The following is an 18569-nucleotide window of genomic DNA, read 5'->3' as shown; positions in this document are numbered from 1 at the left end:
TTAAGATGGGAAGCTGAATCTTCATGAGGCAACTTTGCCAATAATAAACAGGCATTTAACAAGCTGTAACTTCTGTCAATTGCCAACTTGTTGCTACCCCCAGTGAGATACTCACTTCGCTGCTTGGCAGATACATAAAAGGCAGAGTGGGGTGCCCCCAACATCATCAAAGACCTCCTCAGATTTTCTGCCCAGTTCTGCCACAGATCTTGCCATAGCTGCGTTGTTCAGGTTTACCCTCAGTTTCTGGATGCCCATGTATCAAGCAAGCTCATCCATCATCCACAGCAAGTTGGGCTAGCGCTGAAAGTCCGGTTTTGCACACAGCTCAGCTCGTCATTCACAACAACACTTCACTCATTCATCCCACTCTACCTGCACTCTCTCCTTAAAGCCTTGCTTTGAATAAATGAAGCCCCACAACTATGAGAACTTGTGACTTATTAATGACCCACTGGAAGTAATTTTGACTTTGGGCAATTGGGTAAATAGGCAGTATCTGATCAGAAATGGGGAGAGATGTTTAATGGATGGCTGATTTAATGGCACATGTTTTGCTATCTTGCTCTGTCTCACACAGAGTCAACATTACCAGCACAAAGTGACATTTCTCGGGATCAGAATCAGGAAAAATAAATTTCCAATCTCATTTTTGAAAATCCTATATTCAATGTTTAGAAGCCTATATGAAGTATTCACTTTGCAGCACGCAATTCCACAGCTAGACTCCATATTACATTGCTATTGTGAGACTGGAGGTTTTTTTTTATCATGAATGGTAAAGACAACCATTTAGGAATCATAAAGGGCGATATTCCTTCAAAAGAAACAGTGGATGGCACTATGTATCTTTGATGTCTTCAGATATTCCGACAGACTAATGCTGAAGGATGGAATATACTTGAATTGAGATAGCTGTAACCTTTATTCTAAGACTGACACTAATGTGTTTACATTCTCCTCGCTAGCTGCCTCTTTCTGTAGGGGATGTAGTGCTCGTCAGTGGGGACCCAGACAGGCATGGAATGTATGTTGCTGAAGTGAATGGGGAATTGGGGCTGGTTCCAGCCCGGTTTGTGGAAGAGACCAACAGCATCCTTCACCTGCACACAACTAAAAACAAACCGACTGCCAGCTACAGGAAGAACAGCCCAGAGAGGATTACAACATTGCGCCAACCACCCCAGCACACACAGGGAAACAATGACCAGGTCAGTGGGTCTCAAACGGAATTGTGTTTGCAAAAATGCTGCATCATGCACAGGGATTGACAGCGGACTTGAAATGTGATTTGTGCTAAGGAATGACCTGAAATTTGTTTTTCCCGTCAATCTATACAGTCTTTGTTGCCTCTATTTTGCAAGATAAGCCTGTACCTGTGGCATACAGTAAAATTACAAAGTGTCTACACTTTGTACTAATACAGGTAGAACTACCAACCTGAAGCACAACTCGTTTTAACACGCCATTATGCACAAATTCCTCAATTGAAGGTTACTGCTGAGCCACTCACATTTTGCAGATATTTAAGTTTTTAGTTGTTCAATGATATTTGAAGTTGACTGTTTCTGAAAAAAGGCACATTTTGTTGAAACTTTTCATTTTGTACTAATCAGGGCAATAGACAGAATTAATGAAAGTGCAGGGAAAACACCATATGAGAGGAGAGTGCTGATTGGTTTCCAAGGGGTGGCAGTGTTGACTACTAACCGTGTTGCCATTGGACAATTCCCCAGTTAGTTGACAGCTAATGGCCAAGCCTCTTTGTTTAAATGTTAAAAGACTCTGATTGGTCAAGTTATCACTGGAGAAATGAACAAATGCATAGTTGCCATCCAGTTTGTTAGGTTGAAGTGGGTGTAGTGCATTTTTATGTTCTTTCTGTCTGATTGCATTGTGTCCGAACAATGATAGCCAGGTTCAAGTCCGACCTACTTTAAAGATGTCTAATAACATCTTTGAACAGGTTGATTAGGAAAATAACTGTTTGTTTGCATTGTGAGCATCAGCTAATTTTATTTTAAACTGTGTAAACAGACATTCCAAGGTTTGAGGCTTGGCCTGTGCTGGATGAGCTAATTTAGGGATGTGAGTGCATTTGGTATGTTGTTGTCTATATTTCTCTAATGTACACTTTCCTTCCCCGAGCACTTACAGAGGCCTAGGTTATGGCTCAGCAGAATGAGGGTTTTTTTTTGTTATTAGTACATGTCCTGTGGGTCGTACAGGCGAGGCCAACATTTATTAATGAACTGATGGGTGGACTTATCATTTTCCCCAGCACTGCAGCTGACCTGAGACAACACACAACGTCACTTGTGACTCAAAATAATTCCACTGAGAAACGCTTTAGCAGAAAGAACAACAGCTGTTTAATGCTGCCTCAGGAAAGGTGCAAAGCCATTCATCAACTGAGGGGCTGCAGCAGTCTTTTGTTCAAACCACAGCTTCGGTTCACAAATGCATGCCCTATTTTTGTACTTAAGTAATCTTTGGATGAAAATACTCTCCTTAGAATTGACAAGGGAATAGGCTGTTCCAGATTTAGTGACGATGACCCAGAATGAATTTGCAATCTGACAAAATGGTTTGTGAATAGTAACCCATGTGATAGGGATGAAATTAGGTTTGAGGGGGTGAGGGAAGAGATGTGAATCACACATTTATATTTATGTAAGGCCAATTTCAAAGGGAAGAAAAATAAACTGCGAATAAAGAAGGAATATTTCTTTCAAGTAACAAAAGACAAAAACTGATGGAGTTGTATTCTTGTTTGATAACTGCACACATTGAGCAGGTAGCTCCACCAGCAATTTTAAAGGAACTCATTGACCAGCAGTGAATACACTAAACATACAACTACTGAACAGTCTCAGTGCATTAATGCATTATGAGCAGGTATAGTATTAAACTATAAACATATCCTAAATATACTACTAAAAGGCAGACTCTCCACTTGCACATTAAGCAACTATGATCAATAAATGAGTTGGAGGAAGAACAGAACACTTGAGCAGAGATAGTAGGAACTGCAGATGCTGGGGAATCTGAGATAACAAGGTGTAGAGCTGGATGAACACAGCAGGCCAAGCAGCATCAGAGGAGCAGGAAAGCTAATGTTTCGGATCTAGGCCCTTCTTTAGAAATGGGGGAGGGGAAGGGGATTCTGAAATAAATAGGGAGAGAGGGGGAGGCGGATGGAAGATGGATCAAGGAGAGGATAGGTGGAGAGGAGACAGACAGGTCAAAGAGACGGGGTTCGAGCCAGTAAAGGTGAGTGTAGGTGGGGAGTTAGGGAGGGGATAGGTCAGTTCAGGGAGGACAGACAGGTCAAGGGGGAGGGATGAGGCTAGTAGGTAGGAGATGGGGGTGGGGATAGGTGGGAGGAAGGATAGGTTAGGGAGGCAGGGACAAGCTGGGCTGGTTTTGGGATACGGTTAGGAGAGGGGAGATTTTGAAGCCTGTGAAGTCCACATTAATACCATTGGGTTGCAGGGCTCCCAAGCGAAATATAAGGTGCTGTACCTGCAACCTTCGGGTGGCATCGTTGTGGCACTGCAGGAGGCCCAGGATGGACATGTCGTCTAAGGAGTGGGAGAGGGAGTTGAAAAAGTTCACTTCTGGGAGATCTGAAGAAGGGTCTATATCTGAAACGTCAGCTTTCCTGCTCCTCTGATGCTGCTTGGCCGGCTGTGTTTATCCTTGAACCTAGGTCTCCTGACTCGCAGGCAGGGTCACTATCACTGTGTCACAAGAGCCCAACCACTGGGTTTCTTGTTTCTGAAACTGAGTTGCTAATTGCTATAGACTAGTTGAAGACCTCCAGTTTGGATTGTAATTGAGACAGATCAAAGTATTTCATAAATAGCCACAGTTCAGCTTTTCAGCATTCACTTGATCATCACAAACACTGGTATTTGGAAACTTTATTATTTTCCCAAAACTGCCCCTGGGCTTTCTTCGTTCCTGACCACCTAGGTCTATGAGAACAGAAACCTAAGGGCTAAAAAGATTGCTATCGAGGCATAGAGTCCCCAAAGTCTGTTCAAAGCAATTGTTCTTCCAGCAATTAAGAATAATAAACCCCATCTTTTATCTCCTTCAAAACGTTACTTGTCTTTTCTCCAATATCGTTTGACCTTCTGCAAACAGCGAGTAAACTCCAAGACACATTAATTGTTGACTTCATGTCCGAGAAAATACTTAGTAAACTGTTTTCTATCCGGAAGGCATCCAAACTGTTCCATATCTTCCAGTTCCTTTTCTCACTTGATTCTTAAATACACATGTATATTCCCAACATTTAACAGAAACAAGCCTTTAGAAAAAGCTGTTAATTCTTACAATATTTGAAAATAAGAAATAAAATCATCCAAGTAGTGGAAGCACCCAAGAGGTCAGGCAACATCTGTGAAGAGCAAAACAGAAATAATGTGTCCAAGTTGAAGCTGGCTCAATGTATAGTTTTAATGGATCTGATTAATTTGGTGAGGGGTGAAAAAGGACAAACTGAGGAAAAGAGAAGTGGCCTGTTTAGTGCAAGATAAAAGGTATGGTCAGTATATTCAGAGGTTTAAGCACAGGAGGGATCCAAATTAGTAGAAAGAGGTGTACAGATTTTGAATACAGCAGAAGTCACCAGTTATTTGAACTTTGAGCTTGAAGGTAGGCAGTGGAAGTGTAAAGGCATCAGAAAGGACAACTGAGAGTGAAAAGGAACAATTCTGAGTTTTTCCAAGATGTCATAAGAAAACTTAAGACAATATTCGATAATTAAGATCCCAGGGTAAAAGGTTTAAAGAAGTTAATGTAATTAATGTAACTTATTATGCTTGGGTCAATGTGCTGCTCAAAGGAAGGTAAATCCTAATTTTCCTCAGACACAGGTAGTATTGCATTAATTATTGTAATCTAGAAATGTCACCAAGTTACCTTTAAACTGCATCTGAAAATACATAATATTATCAAGGCATTATCGAATGTTTCGCTGCTGGAATATTTAGAAGATTGTTTGAAAGAGGTATTAATGAAAGATTTCAGATTGATACTTTATTCTTTTTGTCTCTGTAGGTAGCACCTTCGGTGACAAATTCTGATGCAGATTACAATTTGCTATCTATTCCTTGTCTGAGCCACAAAGATGTACCTCAGCCTTTTGTGTTAAGGTCACATGATAACCTGGAAGACATTAACTTTGAGGCATGTGGGAAAACTACAGGACGGGGGCAAGAGGAAGAACATCTCTTTAAATCTGCTGAGCAATTTCACTGTGCCCCAGGGAACTGCTGTGAGATCTCTTACGGATGGGCTTGCAATGATAAAAGTAACCAGAAAAGTATATTGAGTGCTGGTGAAAATACAAGCAGTGCCGCACTTCCAGAAATGGGGACAAGAAGGAATCTATCAGAGAGATTGGCTACAACTCTTCAAGGTCACACCATCAAACACAGAGTGATGGCTAATTGGCATGATGGGAAAACATCAAAGATGACCCAAGGTAATTAATCTGTTATAATCTGTGCAAAATATTTATTCCCTCCAATGCTTTAATGAAGATTTCTCCTTGAATAATTGTAGCGTTACATAAATAACTGAGTAAGTTAACACTGCTTCCCAAATCAATGTCTGAATTTTATCACTACAGATTTTTAATTGAATAATTAATTGATTTGGACAAAACGATACAGTGTGGAACTGCAGGAATACAGCAGGCCCGGCAGCATGAAGGGAGCAGGAAAGTTCTTCAGAAGGACCCCGACCCGAAATGTCAACCTTCCAGCTCCTCTGACGTTGCCTGGCCTGATGTGTTCCTCCAGCTCTACACTGTATTGCCTCTGACTCCAGCACCTGCAGTTCTTGCTACCTCTGCTTGTTTCAGACAGGCTGTCTTGCCAATACCCAAAATTCCACCACTTGTCTTTTTGCAACACTGTGATCATGGATCAATTAAACACCCAGATAACAAGCAAAGAAAGTCAAGACGTTCTGCTTGTTTCTAAGGGCAAATTATTTAAGTAAATGAGTTTATTTATATGTAAGTTAGTGAGTACATTATTAATATTTCAAGTGTAGGGACTTTTGAAGTGAAATTCTAGAAAAAGTTATTGTAGCCAATTTTTGCCAATCTGAGAATTTCCTCTCGATTGTGCAAGTGGTAGAACCTCTGTTCACCTCTTATCCTGGCTGCAGTGACCCAAGAACCTGGACAAAGCTGGGCACTCTACACTAGGAGTTTCTGTTTCTGTATTGGTGTGTTTATGAGGAGCCCAGTATGTTCCTGCAGGGTGTTGCACTGACAGAGATAAATTGTAGTAACCTGTGCATCAATGAATTTGTATCAAAAATTGATGCAGGCAGTAGGGTGAGGGAGTGGGAGGTGAGAGTGTACTGCTGAGCATCTCTATACATCTGTATGGAATAAGTGGGGTGGTTGGAGTGTTTATATGTAGCTCAATCACCCAGCAGAGCTATGAAAGCTAGATCCACCTGGGTTGGCGCTGAAATCCATCAAATAACTGAACCTCCATTTGATTATTATTTCAGTGGATCAGATGATGCAAGAAGTAAACTCAGCTAACAGTGTATTCACAGAGCACAGCCAAGATGGTTTTTAAACAAAACGTTAAATGCTATGCCATGTCAGATCCCAACCTGAAACGTGTTACAGCTGCCAATAAGTACTGAATGAGTATAAATTGGAAGTACAAGTCAGCCAATCGGCCCCTTGGATTTGCTCTGCCGTTCAGTAACTTCATGGCTGATCTGATTATTCCATGTTCCTGCATAACTCTGAACCTTTCACTCACTCGCATATCAAGGAATCTGTCGGCATCTTCCTTAAAAATATTCAAAGAACCTCTTTCCACCCCTTTTTGAGGGCCAGACCATTCAGAAGAGATGTTAGGAAGCACTTCTGTACACAAATGATTGTAGATGTTTGGAATTCTCTTTCACGATCAGCAGTGAATGCTGGAACACTTGTTAACTTTAAATCTGTGATAGATACATTTTTGTTAAGCAAAGGGAGTGAAGGATATGGGGGGCCAAAGGCAAGTAAATGGATTTAGGTAACACACATGATCTCATTGAATGGCAGAACAGGCTCGAGGGGCTGAATGGTCTACTCCTATTCCAATGATTCTAAGAGATTTCCAAAGACATCCAACCCTCAGAAAAAAACAAAATCTTTTCATCTGTTTCGTATAAGGACAAACCCGTAAATTTAAACAATGCCTCCCTAGTTTTACATTCTCCCACCAGAGGAAACATCTTCTTCAGATGCACCTCATCAAGCACCCTCAGAATCTTCTGAGTTTCAAATCAGCCATTGTGTGATACAGCACAAAACCAACTAGCCCATACCAGCCCATAATCCTAAACTAAACTAGTCCCACCTGCCTGTGCTTGCCCCATATCCCCACAAACATTTCTTATTCTCGTACTTTTCCAAATGCCTTTTAAATGTTGTAACTACCCCTGTATCCATCACTTCCTCTGGAAGTTCATTCCATGCATGAAACACTCTCTGTGTAAGAAATAAAAAAAATGCCCCTCATGTCTTTATTAACTCTTTCTCCTCTCACCTGAAACATATGCCCCCAATCTTGAAATCCCCCTCCCTAGGGAAAAGACATCTGCCAATCACCTTATCTATACTCCTTATGATTTTGTACTGTATACCTCTATAGGGTCACCCCTCAACCTCCTATGCTCCAGTGAAAAAGGTCCCAGCCTATCCAGCCTCTTCCCCCATAACTCAAACCCTCCATTCCCAGCAACATCATGGGAAATCTCTTCTGAATCCCCTCCAGTTTAATAACATCCTTCCTATAACAAACTGACCAGAACTGGATGCAGTCTTCCTGAAGAGTACTGTATCCAGTTCTGGTCCCGTACAGCCTCAACAAGTCACATCATAATCTTCTGAGCATCAACAGACACAAGCTTCTAATAGTTTACATCCTTCCTCTGAAGAAATACTGTACACAGTATTCTAATCCTCCAGGGCTTACCAGCACCTGTATAACTGAAGCATAACCTCTCTAATTTTGTGTTCAGTTTTCCTCACAGTCAATGATAATATTGTACTAACATTCCTGATCATGTGTGGTACCTTAAAATGAACCTTTTGTGAGTTATACAGTCAGACAATCTGATCCCTTTGCATCTCCGCGTTCTGCAGTCTCCCACTATTTTCGATCACGTGCTGCTTTTTTAAAAAAAAAAGTCCTATTGCCAGGGAAAAGGATGGTACTTTCCTGCTGGCCCTGAGACATTTGTGTCCTGAAGTATTTTCTTGTGTGAAAAGACCTTTGTTTCATTCACAACTTTCACCCCAGTATTTCTTTTCCCCAGAGCCCCCTGCTCCAGTTACTTCACTCCGTATCAATGGCCCCATTAGACAGAACAGCCTGCTGATAGAGTGGGAGAAACCTGTGCTGGATGAAAACGGATGCAGCAATGGAACATTCATTCAAGGTTATCGGGTACAACAGAAACTGATACTGTATATAAATTGCTGAAGACGAAACAGACTTATGAGGCGTAACATTTCAAAGAGGAGAAAAAGGAGGCTGCCTGTGGGTTTATTCAATAAAAAATAATAATTTTCAGAATAACTGAATCACCTCGGATTTAAGGTGCTGTACTGTCTATTGCTCATAACAACAGCAATTTTGACTATCTCGCAATATTAATGGTAGCAGCACTGCCTATATAAAAAGAGGGGTAAGCTGACTTACTTTACACTTGCCTGCCCAACTTCCAAAGATGGAATGAATCTCACATTCCAGGTGATTTAATACCGGTTGAAATGAGAGCAATGGTCTTTTAGTCTTGCTATCTTTTTGGGAACTTTGTGTTTTTAAGTAATACCAATTTGCATTCAATACGTTTGAGTCTTCAGATTGAAGCAAAACACCTTTTGCCCCGTGACCCTGAAAGTACCGGCTTGCGCCAAATTTGTATTAAATTGTATTAGTTGTCCATTCTGTAACTCCTGCAGGGAAAGTGATCCGTAAGTTTCACAAACCTGGGAGGGGTTGCTCAGTTGCTAATCTAATCATATAAACCTCAAGGTTTGAGTACTACCTCGATATTACTCCTGAGGAAGTTGGTGGGCCAACTTGGTGAGGTCGTTGGAATTTTAAAGAATGGGAGGTGACCTTATCAAAGTGTACAAGACTCTTGGGGGACTTGACAGGCTAAATGCTGAAAGGTTATTTCTCCTTATGGGATAGCCTAGGACCTGAGGGCATAATCTCACAATAAAGCCTATTTCTGTTCCAATACTTTCTGGTCTTATTGAAGATATACCATTCATTTAATGGAGGTAAATTTTTTTCAGAAAGCTGAACAACAGTTGCCAATGTGTTTCGTACGATTAATGTGACAGTTCAGTTGAATGATTGTCATTGCTCCAAGTTTCTTCCCTGTACTCCTTCTAGAATTTTCTTCTCTCATCTCTTAAAGATGTAGACTTATACTTTCGAAGGATGAGAGGTGACTTGATAGAGGTGTACAAAATGATCAGAGGTGTAGATAGAGTACACAGCCAGAGACTTTTTCCTAGGGTGGAAATAGCTTTTACGAGGGGGCATAGTTTTAAAGTGAGTGCAGATAGATATAGGGGAGACGTCAAAGGTAAGTTCTTTACTCAGAGAGTGGTCAGGGTGCGGAGTACATTGCTGGAGAAGGTAGTGGAGTTGGCTTCATTAGGGGCATTTAAGCGGCTATGAGATAGGCATATGGATGATAGTATAAGGTAGGGGTTGAAGTTAGATAGACCTTAGGATTAGGGTAAAAGCTCAGCACAGCATTGTGGGCTGAAGGTCTGTATTGTGCTGTACTGTTCTATGTTCTATGTCCTGTGTTCTATACAAATGTGTACTTCCAATGAACCTCTCAACCTGTTTTTGACTTATCCAAGTGGCATTCTTTATAGGTGAATGCAACACAGTGAACAATTTCAGAACACTTATTAAGTAGGGTAGTGCAGGTACGTCCTTTTCCCATTCTAAAATTGGAGGAATTCACAAGGAGATTTGAAGAGGTTCACTTGCTGCTTGTTCAAGAATTTGCACGTATCTGCTGAAGTTTGATAAAAGGCAGAAAATTTAGATGAGGCAAATATACTGTGTCAAAACTTCTGTTTGTCTCTTTCTCAAAGATTTTTGTATCGATTAACTTTAGGCAGGGGAATCTGAACACAGGGGACACATTCTCAGAGTACAGGGTTGATTATTTAGTATTGAAACAAGAAATTACTTCACTCAGCAACTGTGAATCATTGAAATTCCTTAGTGCTGAGGATGCTCCTTTTTGAACTTAAAAAAGGCTAGCATGGACAGTTTATTTCTCAGTAAATTAAGGAATAAGGGCACTAAGTGAGAAAATAAAGTTGATGTGGACACTCAGCTGTGATTGTGTCAAGGTTCAAAGGACAGTGTGTCTAATCTGGGTCCAATTTTTAATGCTTTTATAGATGTAAAGAAAAAGTAGAGTGTGGTGAGATTGCAATCAGCGTCCTGAGGGAGGAGAGTCTGTGTGACTATTGGAAGGGTTTGAAAGTCATGAGGATGTTTGTTGTCAGGAAGGCATGCTGTATCTAGCATGTTGATGTAGAGACTGTTACTTCCTGGATTTGACAACCTATGCCTCATTTTAAATGAACACAGCAGGCCAAGCAGCATCTTAGGAGCACAAAAGCTGAAGTTTCGGGCCTAGACCCTTCATCAGAGAGGATGTTCTCCTAAGATGCTGCTTGGCCTGCTGTGTTCATCCAGCTTCACACTTTGTTATCTTGAATTCTCCAGCATCTGCAGTTCCCATTATCTCTCCTCATTTTAAATGCTGCCTTTCATGAGATTCAGAAAACATGGCAATCCATGGTCAAATTCCAATTGGGGAATAAATATAAGGCTTTATCCTTGTTATACATACATTTCAGATGCCAAACCATGAGAGCATCCCTTAACCCGTCTCTACCAGAAACCCTAACTTATTGAATTTATTTACAAACCTTTAAATTTATTTAATTTGGCAGATATTCATTGATGGCGAGTTTTACAAGTTGACAATGGGATCATCCTGCACAAAGGTAAGAAGTACATATCTACTTTGCCGTTATGTCTCTCTTTTTCAACATTAAATATTTCGCTTGAGAGGGTTGCTAAAATTTACTTTGAATATTCAATTTGCGAGATCAAGATGAATGAGATTATGACTCGTGATCATCCATTCAAACAATTCTATTTGGCAGTGTACTGGCAACATGACCTTGAAGCTGACCCTTGGTGCTGAAATTTTTAACTAGTCAGTAGAGTGCTTAAGAATATAGCTGACCTTGCTTAAAGAATGGGGGCCCCAGCAACATCAGTGTAAAAGGCAAAGTTAAATATTTAAATAGTCATTTGAAAAGAATAGTCACTTACTGTCACTTGTATTTCTTACACAAAAAGATACAGTGAGACATGTTTAAAAGTTGCTGCACAACAGCACCTAGTACTAATAACAGAAGGCATAGATATGACAAAAAAAGTTTAAAAATAAAAATAGTCTATCTTAGTTCAATTCCAAGCCAGCAGTGCTGAGAGGATGATTCATCCTGGCCTCTTGCTGAGGTCTTCAGCATCATAGATGCCAGCCTTTAACCCATTCAATTCACTTCACATGGTATCACAAAACAGCTGAAGGCATGAGTTACCACAGAGACTAAAGGTCTTGACAATGCTTCTGCTGTAGTGCTGAACACACCTGTGTTCCAGAACCAGCTGTACCCCTAGCCAAGCTGTTCCTGTATGGCTACAAGCCTGGCATCGACCTGCCAGTGTGAAAAATTGCCAAGTTAAGTCCTACGTACAAAAAGCAGGTCAATCCTATCCAAGCCGATACAATGTACTGTCCATCACAAGCAAAGTGATAGAAGGGGGCATCAACAGTGCTACCAAGCGACATTTTCAAAGTATTAACCTGCTCAGTGATGCTCAGTTTAGGTTCTAGCAGAGTTACTCAAATGCTGATCTCATAGCAGCCTTGGACAAAGGAGGCAAAAGAGAGAATGATTGATCTGCACACCATCACTGCATTTGACAATGTGTGGCGTCAAGGAGCCCCAGAAAAACTGGACTCAATGGAAATCGGGGGAAAACTCTCTGCTGGTTGGAGTCATATGTAGTATAACATTAGAGGTCAATCATTTCAGCCCGAGGGTGTCATTGTAGGGGCTCCTTAGGGTAGTGTCTGGGTCCAACCATCTTCAACTGCTTCTTCAGTGACATACTCTCCATCATAAGGTCAGGGGATCAGGAATGTTTACTGATGATTGCATAATGCTTAGCATCATTCACAACTGCTCAGGGCTTCAGAACCTGTGACTTGAGCAAATAAGTGGCAAGTAACATTCGTGCCACACAGTGGCAGACAATGACCACCTCTAACAAAAAAAAGAGTCTATAAGCATCACAGATAATGGGAACTGCAGATGCTGGAGAATCCAAGATAACAAAGTGTGAAGCTGGATGAACACAGCAGGCCAAGCAGCATCTCAGGAGCACAAAAGCTGATGTTTCGGGCCTAGACCCTTCATCAGAGAGGATCACCCCTTGATGTTTAATGGCAGTACCATTGCTAAATTCACTACTGTTAACATCTTGAGTATTATTATTGACCATAAATAGAAATGGACTAGCCATATAAATCTTGTGGCTACAAAAAATGGGTTGGAGGCTAGAAGTTCTCACTCCCAAATGTCTCTCCACTATCTTACCAAGGCACAAGTCAGGAGTGTGTTGAATACTGCCAAGTTGCTTGGATAAGTGTGGCTCTAACAACTCTCAAGAAGCTTGACACCATCCAGGACAAAGTAGCTCATTTGTCTGGCACCCCATTCCATGACCACCAACTTTCACCTCTTTCACCATAAACGTACTTTGAAATCTCTGTCAGAGAGAGCCATGAGTGCTTGACCATTCTGTCTGTTCAGGGCAGAGACTGATGATAGTCAAATTCAGGGATTGGGTAGTTGCAGAGGAAGCTGTTCCTGAAGTAGAAAATTAGTCACGATCTACTCATGGACCAGGTCCTGCTTCCATTTCTTATGTTGTTATCTATGGCAGTCTTTGCATGGTATCTTGTAAATAACATTGGTTCTATTAGGTGCGGTTGTCGAATCATTTATTCTCGTCAGTACTACTCGCCAATACTACCAAAGTTATTTATATGATACTGTGCAAAGACTGCCAAAAATATTACATAGCGTAAACCGGAACGAAACTGGCCATCAGGATTCATGAACGCCAACTATCTACCAAGGGGCATGACGAACTATCACTCATTAAGTCACAATCAAGTCAACAACCATTTAAATGAGAGTTGAAGCGCCTGTTAGAAAAAAGCTAATGGAAGGATCCCCTTGAAAATCTGGTACATCAAAGAATAGCTAGAATGCTGAATAGAATTAAAGCTAATGTCAGTTAGCTGTGATACCTCTTTGAGTTTCTTCCAGAAGAAAAGAATAGTAGATAATGAAATGCTTTGTGGGGGGTGTGGTTGCAAAAGTTGAAATAGAACTGGATTATAGCATTCATCTTCATAGACTGTAGTTTTTGATCAGTGGTATTTGATGTATATACTTTATAAATAGACAGCAATGCTATTTTTATTTAAAATACAAAATTTTGACATGTCGTTTTTTCAGTTCTGGGAATTCAATTCTAATAGGTTGTAAGTGTTGTATTCCTTGTGTCCTTTTTATCCGTGGGAATTCTGAAATAATTGTCCAGCCTTTCAGGGAGTGCAGATTTTTTTTAAATACCAAGGAAAGTCTGATAAAAAAACCAAAAGAGCTACAGATGCTGTAAATCAGGAACAAAAACAAAGTTGCTGGAAAAGCTCAGCAGGTCTGGCAGCATCTGTGGAGGAGAAAACAGAGTTAATGTTTCGGGTCTGGTGACCCTTCCTCAGAACAGAAGGAAAGTCTGATGCCTTGCCATTGAAGTTTTTCAACACACCTCTTTGAACAGACCACAGAAACAAATGGATACTTTTTTATTACAATTAGCTGAGAAATTAGTCAGATTTTCAGGCACTGCTCAGTCTAATAATATCCCTAAACAAATGCAATAATTTTCCATCAGAACTATGATTGAAACAGAGTTTGATAATTAACACAGAAGTTCCAAAAGTATATCTAACAACACTTGATGGAAACGAGTAGATGTTTCACAGTTCATAAAATATCAATATTTTGTGAACCATTTACAGGTTCTTGAAATCCAAAATTATGGTACCATGGTTTCCTGAAGTAGAATAAAGACCAGCTCACAGTTAATCAGAGTTGACTTTGTCCATTTATTTACAGTGATTGTTTTGTTTTACTGCAATTTGTTGAAAGTGCATTCTGGCCTTGTTTAAAAAAAATGCTAGTTTAGTGAAAGGTAAGACTGCACAGGGATTCATAAATATTAGATGGTCGAGCCATGAGTTTGTATTGATAACAGGATGACAAGAGCCAGGTTTTGTACCAGTTTTGCCATAAAACGTAATCTTCCTCCTGTACTATTTTTGTGCTTACAGAATTTTGGCAGCCAGAGCCTTCTGATATAACTTCCTGCTTTGAATCTTGGATCTATTTGTACAGGTCAATAGAACATAGGTCACAGAAAAATACAGTGCAGAACAGGCCCTTCGGTCCTCGACATTGCACTGACCTGTGAACTAATCTAAGCCCATCCCCTACACTACCCCATCATCATCCATATGCTTACCCAGGGACTGTTTAAATGCCCCTAATGTGGCTGAGTTAACTAAATTGGCAGGCAGGGCGTTCCACGCCCTTACCACTCTCTGAGTAAAGAACCCGCCTCTGACATCTGTCTTAAATCTATCACCTCTCAGTTTGCAGTTATGTCCCCTTGTATGTTCTTCAATTAATTCTATTTGTGTTTTCCATGGTCGTATTTTCCAATAAATAACTTCCTGAAATTTTAAATTAACATTGCAATGAGGGAAAACAGGCTTCTGGGGCTTTCTCCCCCAAGTGAAGAGAATACTGTATCTCCTTAACTCATCTATGATTCTCTATGACACTAACAGTACAAGGACTGAGAAGTAGTGCAAATTAAAGTGTGTGATTATATTGTCAAAATCGGGTACAGGAAGAGAAATGAACAGAGACAAAGAAAGATAGAATTAAAAGAGTTAGAGAGAAAGGAAAGACGGAAACAATTTTTTTGCACAACATTTGTACTTGAAGAATGAGACAGAACACTTGCAATAGTTAATTTTCAAATGTTGACTGATAATAGTTAATACATATTGCATTGTTAAAAGGGTACTTAAGCTGAAATGGACAATCCCTAACGTTCTGCGGTGAGTTGAATTCATATATAGCATGCAAATACAACACATTTTACATGATTTAATGCATTTTAAAGATAAACCAACCAGTGAAGGACATGTGTTTAAGTTAACAGTAAATCCCAGACAGCAATCTTTAACCCTTACCTAAAGTTGTTGCCACATTGTTAACAACAGTTCTGATTCAGCAATCTACCCAAGCTTTCCACTCGGGGTGGTTAGATTCGAACTCAAAGTTAGCCAAGACTGCTCTATGCTGATTGTCAACACCATGAAAAATAGTGCGGGATCCCACGAACTGATTGAGAACCCAGTGGGAAAACCTGAGATCGAGGGGTCAGTCATTGTCGCAAGAATGCCGAGCTCCATGAAGCCAACTGTTTTTTTTAAAAAAAAGGCTGCGCTTATATCTTGCATTCAGCCTGATGTGGGAGTTTGAATGTGGTTGAGGAGAGATCTATGGAGGTGTTGGGAGGTTTAGGTTGCATCTGAAGTCGGATCAAGTGACTGAGGAAGAGCTGGAGGTTGCCAATTGTCGGGTGCAAAGCATACCTCGAGGCTTCAGTGCAATGTCTCAGAATTAAAGTCATTTATGAAGTACTCACCCTCCAAAGTCTCCTCACCACCAGACACGGTGCAGTTCCCCTCCATGCCCCGGTGCCATCTTATGCCCTCTAAATCCATCCCCACAACTCCTCATACTCTCTATGCTCCTTTGCCCACACCCTCATACCCCCTCTTTCACCTTATGCCCCTCTGCCCATCTACCTACATTCACGCACCATGCATTCCCCCTCCACCTTCACTTACAATCCACAACTACCTGTGTACACAGGAGAACAAAATGCGGTTGATATTACACATTGCAGTTTCTTGACAAAAATACTCATTCATTAAAACTCATTTTGTCAGATCTTGAATGTCTTTGACACTTCTTCACAGTGTTGACCCTTTTTAGTCCTCCTTTATAGATCTTGACATATCTAACAGTTTTGGACAATTTTGACAGCCCTTGACATGTTCTTGACAGGTCTAGACTGTTTGACACTCTTTGGCGGGTCATAGAATCCCTGCAGTGCAGAAGCAGACCATTCAGCCTATCAATTCTTTACTAACCCTCGGAAGAGCATTGCACCTAGACCCATTACCACCCCCTCAATCTTATTCCCTGTAATCCTGTATTTCCCATGACTAATCCACCTAACCTACACATCCCTGAGCAATATAGGCAATGTAGCATGGTCAATCCACCTAGCCTGCACATCTTTGGACTGTGGGATGAAACCGGAGCACCTACAGGAAACCCATGCAGATGCCGGGGAATGGGCAAACTCCACACAGATAGTTGCCGTAGGCTGGAATCAAACACGGGAACCTGGCGCTGTGCAGCTGTGGTGCTAACCACTGAACCACCGCACTGCCCCAATTAGATCCTTTACAATTTTGACACTTCCAAGGGATTTATGTACTTCTTACACAATCTTCCCTGCTGCTAACAATCCCAAAGGTTAGCTGACCATTCCTTTCTCAAAGACTTTCTGACTTCATTGTTAAAGAGTACCTGATGCCTCCTTCCCCAAAGGATGCCTGGTACCATTTTAAGAGGGGCTCCTCAGCCCTGCACAGGGGGACCCTGACTATCCAGAATGTACTGAGTGAACCTGCTGTGTCCTGTGCAGTCTGGGTTCCCCACACACGACGCAACCTCCACAACCACAACCCCCCAACCACCCACCACCGCTAAAAGGCATTTCGAGACTGCTGACCAGTTAAACGTAAGCTGTCTTGGGAAATTACACACGTGTGAAGCTTGAACAGACTCCACAGCAATGAGAAGTGTTGCATTTGGAGCCAGGATTGCAGTTGTGGGCTATTTTCCCCATGTTGGAGAGCCCTTCTGACATGTGCCGAAAAACTGGCCAGATTTTCTCAGCAAGTAATGGAGTGATACAATATCTAACTTTTGTCAGGTGGCTGACCAAAGAGGACGTGCATTTGCCCTGATGGGTATTCCAGAGCATCCTCCTCACATGATGATTACTGCCAGTGAGTGGTAATCATCCTCAATGTGTGAGTAGTATGTAGGCACCTTCCACCATTCTCTACAGTCTTGGGAGTCCTGGTACTTCATGAACTGATGCTGGACTCCATTCGGTAAAATAATGAATGAGTTCCCATTTGCAAATGTGGCTTCATCATTTGCTTGATCCGTCTGTAGACAACCAGTTGATTCTCTGGAAAAATATCTGAGCTTATCGTTCATGCGTTTTGGAACCTCGTGAGTGTTTGAACCAAAGTCACGGATGTGATATACCACAATTTCATTGTTACTGTATTATCTAGCGTATTTAAATTGTGATACCAATTTTGATACCAATGTAGGAAATAACTGGCTGAAAAACAAATTAATTCTGTCTTGCATGTTTACAGAAGATTCTTCTTAAGTGTAGCAAAATTGCCCTTGAAGTAATTTGTTTCACTACGTTATTAGGTATTCTGCTTATTTTCTGTGAATAGCTCAGTAGTTTTTCTTGTTCTTTATAATCTATTTCCTTATCCTTTCTATCAATTCACCTGTTAAAAGAGATTCTGCCCTTTAGACTCAACACAGATAAGTGTTGAACAAGTATCTTGTTCATTTATTTTTATAGCACAGATGAAACACGAGTTCAGGTTTTTGCCAGTCTAGATTAAGCTGTTGTGGCATATTAATCTTGTACATTACCATATGATCACCTGAACTTCTGCAATTTGGGGTAAATGATGTGACTTTGTTATATTTTCATTTATGTAATAGAGGCGTTGTCTTGGGAGCATGGAACAGTGGAGATATCGATAAATCACTGCAAATGCAACCAAATTGGGATTGTGCTAATTTCAGCTCCAAGACTAAATCAATTCAAATACAAAATACATTTATCTGTCTGAGATAATGGGAAGGGTCTAGGCCTGAAATGTCAGCTTTTGTGCTCCTGAGATGCTGCTTGGCTGCTGTGTTCATCCAGCTTCACACATTTATCTGTCTCTCCACTTTGAGAGCTGCGAGTTATCTTTAGTTTAAACAGCCAAGTCTTTGACTTAAAATTTACCACAGATGACTACCAGGCCCAAGATATGTTTGGAATAATTGGCTGAAGAGTAAACATCGTGAGAAAAAAATGGTCTTATTGTCACCATCAATAGTTTTTGTACTGTGCAAAATCTATAACCCG

The 18569-nt window shown here is 40.8% G+C and overlaps 1 protein-coding gene across 6 annotated transcripts in view; it reads left to right on the top strand.

Annotated features, from left to right (window-relative positions):
- Positions 1–18569, top strand: part of LOC125462072 (golgin subfamily A member 4-like) — a 112292-nt gene that overhangs the window by 65245 nt on the left and 28478 nt on the right. For 4 of the 6 annotated variants that reach the window (XM_059638022.1, XM_059638051.1, XM_048551703.2 and 1 more), the window contains 4 exons: positions 969–1211; positions 5071–5497; positions 8356–8486; positions 11045–11098. In XM_059638022.1, the coding sequence (XP_059494005.1) occupies positions 969–1211; positions 5071–5497; positions 8356–8486; positions 11045–11098 (855 nt within the window). The remainder of the gene's footprint in view (positions 1–968; positions 1212–5070; positions 5498–8355; positions 8487–11044; positions 11099–18569) is intronic. The other 2 variants (XM_059638068.1, XM_048551794.2) reach the window with 2 other exon arrangements.

Source organism: Stegostoma tigrinum, chromosome 1 (assembly GCF_030684315.1).
Source record: "Stegostoma tigrinum isolate sSteTig4 chromosome 1, sSteTig4.hap1, whole genome shotgun sequence".
NCBI lineage: Eukaryota > Metazoa > Chordata > Chondrichthyes > Orectolobiformes > Stegostomatidae > Stegostoma > Stegostoma tigrinum.
This window is presented reverse-complemented; position numbering and strand designations above follow the sequence as displayed.